General features: G+C 48.2%; 1 protein-coding gene across 2 annotated transcripts in view; it reads left to right on the top strand.

Annotated features, from left to right (window-relative positions):
- DNAJC1 (DnaJ heat shock protein family (Hsp40) member C1) overlaps positions 1–7,281 on the top strand; it is a 213,665-nt gene extending 206,384 nt beyond the window's left edge. For both annotated transcript variants that reach the window (XM_040645337.1, XM_040645338.1), the window contains 3 exons: positions 2,598–2,646; positions 4,043–4,497; positions 7,076–7,281. In XM_040645337.1, coding sequence (XP_040501271.1) covers positions 2,598–2,646; positions 4,043–4,497; positions 7,076–7,144 — 573 coding nt within the window. In that variant the 3' untranslated portion in view covers positions 7,145–7,281. The remainder of the gene's footprint in view (positions 1–2,597; positions 2,647–4,042; positions 4,498–7,075) is intronic.
- Positions 7,282–8,114: the final 833 nt, after the last annotated feature.

The following is an 8,114-nucleotide window of genomic DNA, read 5'->3' on the forward strand; positions in this document are numbered from 1 at the left end:
AGTGGTTCAGTCAAGTGAGAATGAAGAACTAACACGGGAGGTGACACTCTGAGAGAAGGGAACAGATGGGGTTGACATTGCAGAGCTTGTGGCAGCTGGCTGGGGAGCAAGAGAAAAGTCCAGAACCTGACTGTTAGGTTGTGAGCCTAAGTGACTGGGATGATAGATAGCACTATCAAGAAAAGGAAGTGAAAGCAGAGAAGTTGATGAGTTTAGTTTGAGGAACTAGGAGACCTCTAAATAAGAGATTTAGTGGCAGCTAAAGAGAGGAGCCATGTAGCATAGCAAAAAGAGAAGACGGCCCATTTCTTCATCTATAAAATAAGAGATTTGGATTCCAAAGGCGGTATATTATAGTGATTGAGAGCAAAGATTTTAGAACCCAACTTGCCTGGGCTCAGCTACTCATTAGCCTTTTAATCTTGGACATGTTATATATGCCCCCTGGGCCTCAGAGTCTGTAAAATGGGGATAATAATTGTATACCTACCTAATATGACTGCTGTGGGGAGTATGTGTACAGACAGGTATCTTAGAACAATGCTCGGGACAAAGAAAGCTTATTGTTACATAGATGAAGTCCTTTTCGATCTGATGATCCGTTGTTGCTATATGGTCAATTTCTGTGACACTGCTGTTCCCAGGTAGAGGTCAGGGCCAGAGGTACAGGTTAAGCATTCCTTTTCTAAAGTAATATTGAACAGTGGTATGAGATACCAAAGGAGAAAATGGAAAGGACACATGAATGGCAAGACAGAGTGGTGGGGAGCATTATATTTGGGGTTGGGGGGCAGTAGGCAGTGAAGGAACATTTGGATAAAGAGAAAGCCAAGTGGAGTAGAAAAGACAGCTTAAAGGAAGATCATCTTTTAGAATGCAGGCCACTTGAGCTCAGTGGGAAGAATTATGGGACATATCTGATGGACAGGAAGAAGCTGAAGATGAAAGCAAAGCAAATTCATAGGTGGAGCATAGTTCTGTGAAAATTCAAGAGGAAGGAAGATAATTTCTTTCTTTGAATTGGGATAAAAGATAAGAATGATATATGGTGATGCAATTGAGACGGGAAAGTTGGAATGCAAGGAGGCTCATGTTGGAGAACTTCCTTTTTTCTTACAATAAATAAGAAACAAGGTCATCTGGAAAGAATGAGGAAGGTGGGGAATAAAATTGAAGAGTGTTTCTAAGCAGCTTTAAATATTTTCTCTAATTCTGTCCTTTGTATGAATGAAAAACAAATGATCCATGTCAACTATAATAGGTAGTATTTACTGAGCCTTTCATATCTGCTCGGTATCATGCTAAGAGCTTATTTCAAATTTAGAACCTAATAGGCAAATGGTATTACTAGTATTATCCACATATTACAGAGGGTAATGCATGACACAGAGAAAGGATTAGAAATTGCTCAAGGTTACCCAGCTAATAAGAGGTGGGACCAAGATAAGTCTCCTTGAGTTAACGATCATGCTTTCTGAGGTTTTACTTTCAAATTTCATTAAAGCAGTGAAACATTGGCTCAAGAATATGCATGCATTAATGGGATAGAATACGAAGTATAGAAAAACAGTGCGTGTATACAGTGGAACATTTCATAAAGTCACCATTTCAAATAAGTAGGGAAAGGATGGCTTAATTGATAAATTCATTGAGCGATTAACTATATTTAATTTTTTTGAATTAATTATGACCCTTTATTTTAAAATATGTATAACAGAAGTCAGAACAGTGGTTGTCAGTGGGAGAGTAGAGATTAAATTAGGGGCACAAGAGAACTTTCTGGGATAATAGGAATATTCTATAATTTGATTAGAATTAGGATGGTTACATAGGTCCTTTTTTTGGTTAAAACTGATTGCATTGTACATTAAAAATCTGTACATTTAACTGTATGTAGATTTTATCTCAATTTAATTAAAGGAAATCCATATGTAGATCTTCAAGACATTGTTAAATGAAAAAAGCAAGGTATAGAATGAGACAGAAGATGTGATGCCATTTGTATAGAGAAAAAAGAAATAATTGCCACTGAACAAAATTATTTCTGTGGCTCCACACTCATGTATGTAAAGGTCCCATGGGTCTTGGGTCTAACTGCCCTACTCCACCAAGAGATTCTGCCTCTAGTGTCTGTCTTCTACGTTCTTGTGGTTTCCTGAGTGCAAAGAAAAGACAGATGTTTATGTTCTAACATTAGTTAGGAGTACTGTTTATAATACTCATTGGCATAACATTCTCCGATGAAGAAAGATATTCTGTCAGCAAATCCTAACTAAGAAACATGACTTGTTTGTATAGTATATTTTGAAAAGCAGCCTAGTATAGTGCAACCGGTGTTGAACTAGAAGTTTCAGGTGATCAAGTTCCTGTTCTGACTCTGCTACCGATCACATGGCTATTTTGGACCCAGCCATTTAATCTTTCTGGGCTTCAATTTCCTTGTTGGCTAAATGAGTGGATGGATGACTGAGGGTCCTTCCAGGCCTAAGATTCCATAAACCCATTTCATTCACATGGACCTTATGTGAAATAGGTGATTTGACCTACAAGAGACATATGGAAAGTAAGGTTTTCTTTGCTTTTATACTTTGGTACAGGTGACAACCAAAGCCAAGCAACTGAAGGATTCAGTTACCTGCTCCCCAGGTGAGTTAGCTCCTACTTCATCCCACTAATCTAAAGCGATTTCTTCAAAGTAAATCCCCTTTTATAATAACTACTCTAAATACAGTGTATTTAGAGTATAAATACAGGTTTAGTGGTTTTGGCCAATGAACTCTACTGGTCATATCCCTAAATGGGGTCAAATCAGAGGCACCAACAAAACAATCCAGCCCCCCCCCACACACACACACACTGGGGGCTAAGATGGATTTAATAAGTTTAAAAAACTATAAAAGCCTTGTACATGGCTACTTTGGGTGGCGGGGGCATACAGGGGAAAGCCACTCTGCACACCCCACACATGCACTGTGTGCTTTCCCCACACTGTCCACCTCGTCACCACCATCCACACAGGACAGCCTCTCAGAATAGACAAGCAGCTTTCCCAGGAATCTATGTTTCTCAATGTTTCCTCCAGCCTGGAATTTTGCTAGAGTCTCTGTGCTGTTTGCTTGGATCCTGGAAGAAAGTACTTCCTAACACCTTCCAACTTCACTTAAATACAGGTCCCAAAGAGAGCAATGCAGGTGAGCAAACCCAGAAAGTCATCCCCAGGGCTCTGCAAGCTTCAGGAAAGAGGGCATTTCTAGATTCCTTTTCCACTGACACAGTTATTTGTTGGCACAGAGGCTGAAACAGGCAATGAGAGGCTATGGGAAAGAAGCCTGCCTCCAAGACACTCTCTAAAAATGTATTCTTGAAAACACGGTGCGGTGTAGACTGTTGCACAGATGCGGATCTTACTAGAGCATTGGCGGGGGGGCGGTAAAAAGTGTGAAAAGAATAAGAGCTATGTAGTTGAACATTCTGTAGTAGCTCTGAGATGCCACCGTGGCTGGGAGACAGTCTGTTTGCCCTTTACTGTCCAACATGGTGGCACAGCAGCACCAGGAGCAGCTTTGGGCGGAGAGCGGGTCCCACAGAGTCGGTGGCTCACCTGCAGTTGTGAGCACAGCACAAGGCTTGACAAATTCATTTTAGCTTTGCTAATGGAATTAATAACAATTCTGGATGGTCAAGGACATCCTTCCTTACCTAAAAAGTGGCAGGTTATTCCTTCTCAAAGAGCTCTTTGCATTCTTTGGTCACACCCTGACTCTGTACATAACCCACTGTCCCTCAAAGTGTTGGAAAGGACAGAAACTTGGTCCAGGCAGAACTGGGTTCAAATCCCACCTCTGCTGCTTTCTGAGTCTGATTTTGGTCATCTGTAGATCAGGACAATGATACCTATCTTTCTAGAATAGTGTGGAAATTAAGTAAAATAATATACGCAGAAGGCCTTACCACCCTGTCTGCTGTGCTGGGGGCAGTGCTGTTACTCTTGTCACCTGACCTGACCCACCTTTCCGTCTGTGTGATATGTCCTTCCTCACAGGAATGGTCAGACTCTCTGAACTCAAATCCACAGCTCAGAATTCCAGGCCCACCAAGGCCACCACGGCCTTGCCAGATGACATCATCACCCAGCGAGAAGACGCAAAGCAGCCCGGGGAGGACGACGAGGAGGACGAGCAGGAGGAGGATGAGGAGCAGGAGGCAGTGGTCCCGGGGAGCCGGCCACGGAGGCGAAGGCCAGCCAAGCCGCCTGAGGCCACAGCAAAGGTGGAGCCAGAGGAGAAGTTCAGAGGGAAGAGGCAGAAGGACTTTGATATATCAGAACAAAAGGAATCCAGTGATGAGGAGAGCCAGAAGAAAGACAGAACTCGTGCTGCTGAGGAGCCATGGACTCAGAGTCAACAGAAACTTCTGGAATTAGCATTACAGCAGTACCCAAAGGGATCCTCTGACCGCTGGGACAAAATAGCCAAATGTGTCCCATCTAAGAGTAAGGTGGGTGAGGTGGGGGAAGAAAGAGGCCTCTGCACTGGTTTCAGAACACCACTGACGTGGCTGCAGCCAGCTTCCCGTCATTCTGCACCTTATTCTTACCCTCGTACCTCCAGCTGCCCATGCGATCTTATCTACCAGTGGTCTTCCAGTGTAGTTCTCCTGACAGCATGGTGAATCTGTGCCCCGGATTGATTAGCGTGTATAAATGAGGTCAAGATCCTAAGGTAACCATTCTACAGATCAGTTGGTTTTTCTCAGGGAAAATTCCATGTAGAGAACATAAATTTCACTCACAGCAAGTGTGCCAACCTTCTGGAGCATTCGCCCCAGTCTGGCAGTTTGAAAGCAGCACAGGATGGCTGGGCCACACCCTCACCCTCCGCCATGGAGCGGGGGTGGCTGTGGCAGGCCGGCAGGCCCTCCCTCGCGGGTAGAGGCTCCCTGTAACCAGAGTCGGGAGGTGTTTCCCTCTCGCTCTGCAACGCGAGCCTTCACCCGAGAGCGTATGTGTGGTAGGTGACCGTGGCGTCGTGGTCATCGGGCCTGCAGTGCACGTCACTCTGGACTCCGCAGCCACCCTGGGCTGACCTGAGACTCTGGAGGCAGGGGTGTGGGTCTGGGCAAGGATGACATAGGATTCAGCCCACCCTGGAGCCCTGACCGTTTATACTTAACTCTTTTCCCTGTTTACAGCTCTTAGGATCTGCTTAAATACACCTGCAGACAGTTTTCAAACAAAACCTCAGACAGGTGGGCGGGTGGGGTGCCCCCGGGAGAGCCAGCCTCACCCCAGTCTTTGCCTACTGTCTGCCAGTTCGGGGCTGTGGAGCTCTTGGTGTGACCCTTCTCGTTCAGGCCTTTCCTGAAAGGCACACTGTCTCCTGGGTTTCTTTCCTTGTCGCCCTCCTCTCAGTCTGAGGCACCAGGAACTCTGAGAAATCAAAAGAACCAGTCTCCTCTGCCTTCTGTGCCTCTATCACTCAGTAGCCTCTGGGCACATTGATGTTCATTTACATTCTTATTTTTTTTTTAATTGAAATTCTATGTTGGAAAATCTAGCTCGTGGCCATGAATGTCCCCGTGTGTACAGGTCTAGTTATCTATCACCTACTTGAAAATGATGAAGTTGAGAATTCCCGGGGAGAAAAATAAACCATTAGCAGTTGATCTATTTGAGAAACACAGATTCTCCCAGCCTCTCCAACTGGTTTGCCAGAAGTAATTATTTTCCCTGAATTTCTCTAGCATCTGTCAGGACACAGGCATCTACATGTGTGATGAATTGCCATTGGCTTAAAATGAAGGAGCTGGAACTGCGGATTCCTAAGGATAGAATATTCAGAAACCCATTGCCTCAGGGTTTGGAAACCCTCCTGTTTGAACCAGAAATAAGCAGCACTTTTATTGTCCTGCAAGTGTTCCCCTTAAGCCTTGACATTAGAACCAGTTCCAGGAGAGGTGGCCTGCTGGCTCGCCTGCTGCGGAGTGACTCCCTGTAAGTGGCCTGCAAGCCACTGGGAACGCTGGGCCTGAAGGAAGAGTGTTTGCCTGAGGCGCATTCCCGGTCGGACTCAGGGGCAGGCCTGCTGCTGGAGCTCGGGTCGGGCTGTCCTCCGGGGAAATGTTGGGGCTGCACTGGTGTCATGCACCAGGCTGCACCAGTGGGCAGCAGAGCTAGAGGAAAAGGCTGATATTTCCAAAGACCCTATACAAGTAGTCTCTGGGGAACCAGAAAAGGCACTAGGAGAAGAAGCCCTCGTACCACTCCTAAGCTAGAATCATAGGAAGAAAATAACATCCACGCTCTGTCCATGGCTGATAAAAGCATCTGCCACGGAGCAGAAATTGTTTCACTGAAGACCTCAAGTTAGTGAAGGCTGCCAGTGCCACTGAGGTGAACAGAAACAGAAACGGATTCTGGAAAATACCTTGTGACAAACAGGAGAGTAACGAGGCCCCTCCCCAGCATCACCCCAGCTCTGCGTAGGCCCCGGATCCTCACCCCTTGACAGCTACAGGCAGCTGGGATCTGAAGCCGGTAGCTCTGCAGCGACAGGCCAGAGGATCTGGGTGGGGCCGGGAGAGCAGGAGGAAGAGTCTGGCACCCTCCCTGCCGTGGTCCTAGGAGGGTAACGGGGCCACCATAGGAAGGTCCCAGCCGCCCCTTAAGGAGAGGCAAACCCAAATGAGAATGATAAATGCCTGGCCTCAAGTTTTTTGGTTCCTCTGAAGGGCCATGTGATGATACAGTGAAATATTAAGAAGGATCATTATCATGAGCAAGTGGAAATCACAATCATGGTAACAATGGTGCACCTCACACACAGCGGCCCGGGGCCCCTCTGCGCGGTCGCTCACACCCCACCCCGGGCAGGCGCCCTTCTCCTGGCGCCTGCGTGGCCTGGCCCGCCGGTGAGCAGCCGGACCCAGCCAGCCAGTCGCACGCAGCTCGGTGCCGGCGAGCAGACGCCAGGGCCGCACTGACGCAGGGGCCGCCGGCAGGCCGCAGCGGGCTCAGCCCACGACGCCCACTGACCTGTGGAAATAACGTCTCACCTCTCTCTCTCTCTTCCCACAGGAAGACTGTATCGCTAGATACAAGTTGCTGGTTGAACTGGTCCAAAAGAAAAAACAAGCTAAAAGCTGAATATTCTGGAAGATGATGTTCACCTTCATTTTCCAAAATGATTATTTTAAAAGTCTTATGCAGAAATTTGCATTTTGTACCTCAGTATTTCTAAACGTCATGTGCCTTAGTAAAAAAAAAAAAAAATTTAAAACAAATTTTTAAGTGTTGTGCTATATTGTTTAAACAAAGACTGTGTTAAAGGAGAGAAAGGATCTGGGTGATTAACAGCTTCGCTTTTCTCCTCGTGGCCCAGTTTACGTCCCGCACACGAAGCCAGCAGTGCTGACAGTCGGCACATGCAGGATTCTGAAGGAACACGGGCGGGACCGGACGTGTGAGGGTTAGAGCTACTGTGTCTCTGAGCGAGGAGCTCAGCGCTTGCGGGGCTCAGGGCCGGGGGACGCAGGTGCTCAGAGCTGGGGGAGGCTGTCTGAAGCAGTTCGGTCTGTCTAGAAAAGAGGCCGTGCCCAGGAACGAAGACAGAGGGTGACGAAGGTCCCGCACTCCGCCGTTCGGGTGGTTCGGCGGAGATGCGTCCGCGACGACGCGAGCCCGCCGAGGATGAGCAGGGCCGGCCTGGAGGCAGCGGCGTCGCGCTGTGCGCACGGGGGTGCTAGCCTGTCCCGCCCGCGACTCCTCCCCGTCACCGTCGGCGCCTTTCTAAATCCCCGTCACGTGCTCAGGGCTGGCGGGCGTCTGCGGAGGGCAAGCTGCCTCACCGTGAAAGCCGGGAGGGTCGCCAGGGCACGTGCGAGGGAGGGGACGGGATCGAGTATGTTGAAGAGCTCGCTTTCCTCCGGGGACGGAAACGAGGTTAGTTTCGTGGGGAAGGGTCACCAGCGGCCACCACGGGCTGTGGAAGCGCGGACGCCCGCGGAGGCCTTGCCCTCAGCGCTCAGCTCCGGCGCAGCTCCCCGAGGACGCTGTGGGCGGCGGGCCCCCTCAGCGAGCCGAAGAGCGGGCCCCACGCTGCCCTGGTCCCCCCCCC

This window comes from Ursus maritimus, unplaced genomic scaffold (genome assembly GCF_017311325.1).
Source record: "Ursus maritimus isolate PB19 unplaced genomic scaffold, ASM1731132v1 scaffold_31, whole genome shotgun sequence".
NCBI classification, from domain to species: Eukaryota; Metazoa; Chordata; class Mammalia; order Carnivora; family Ursidae; genus Ursus; species Ursus maritimus.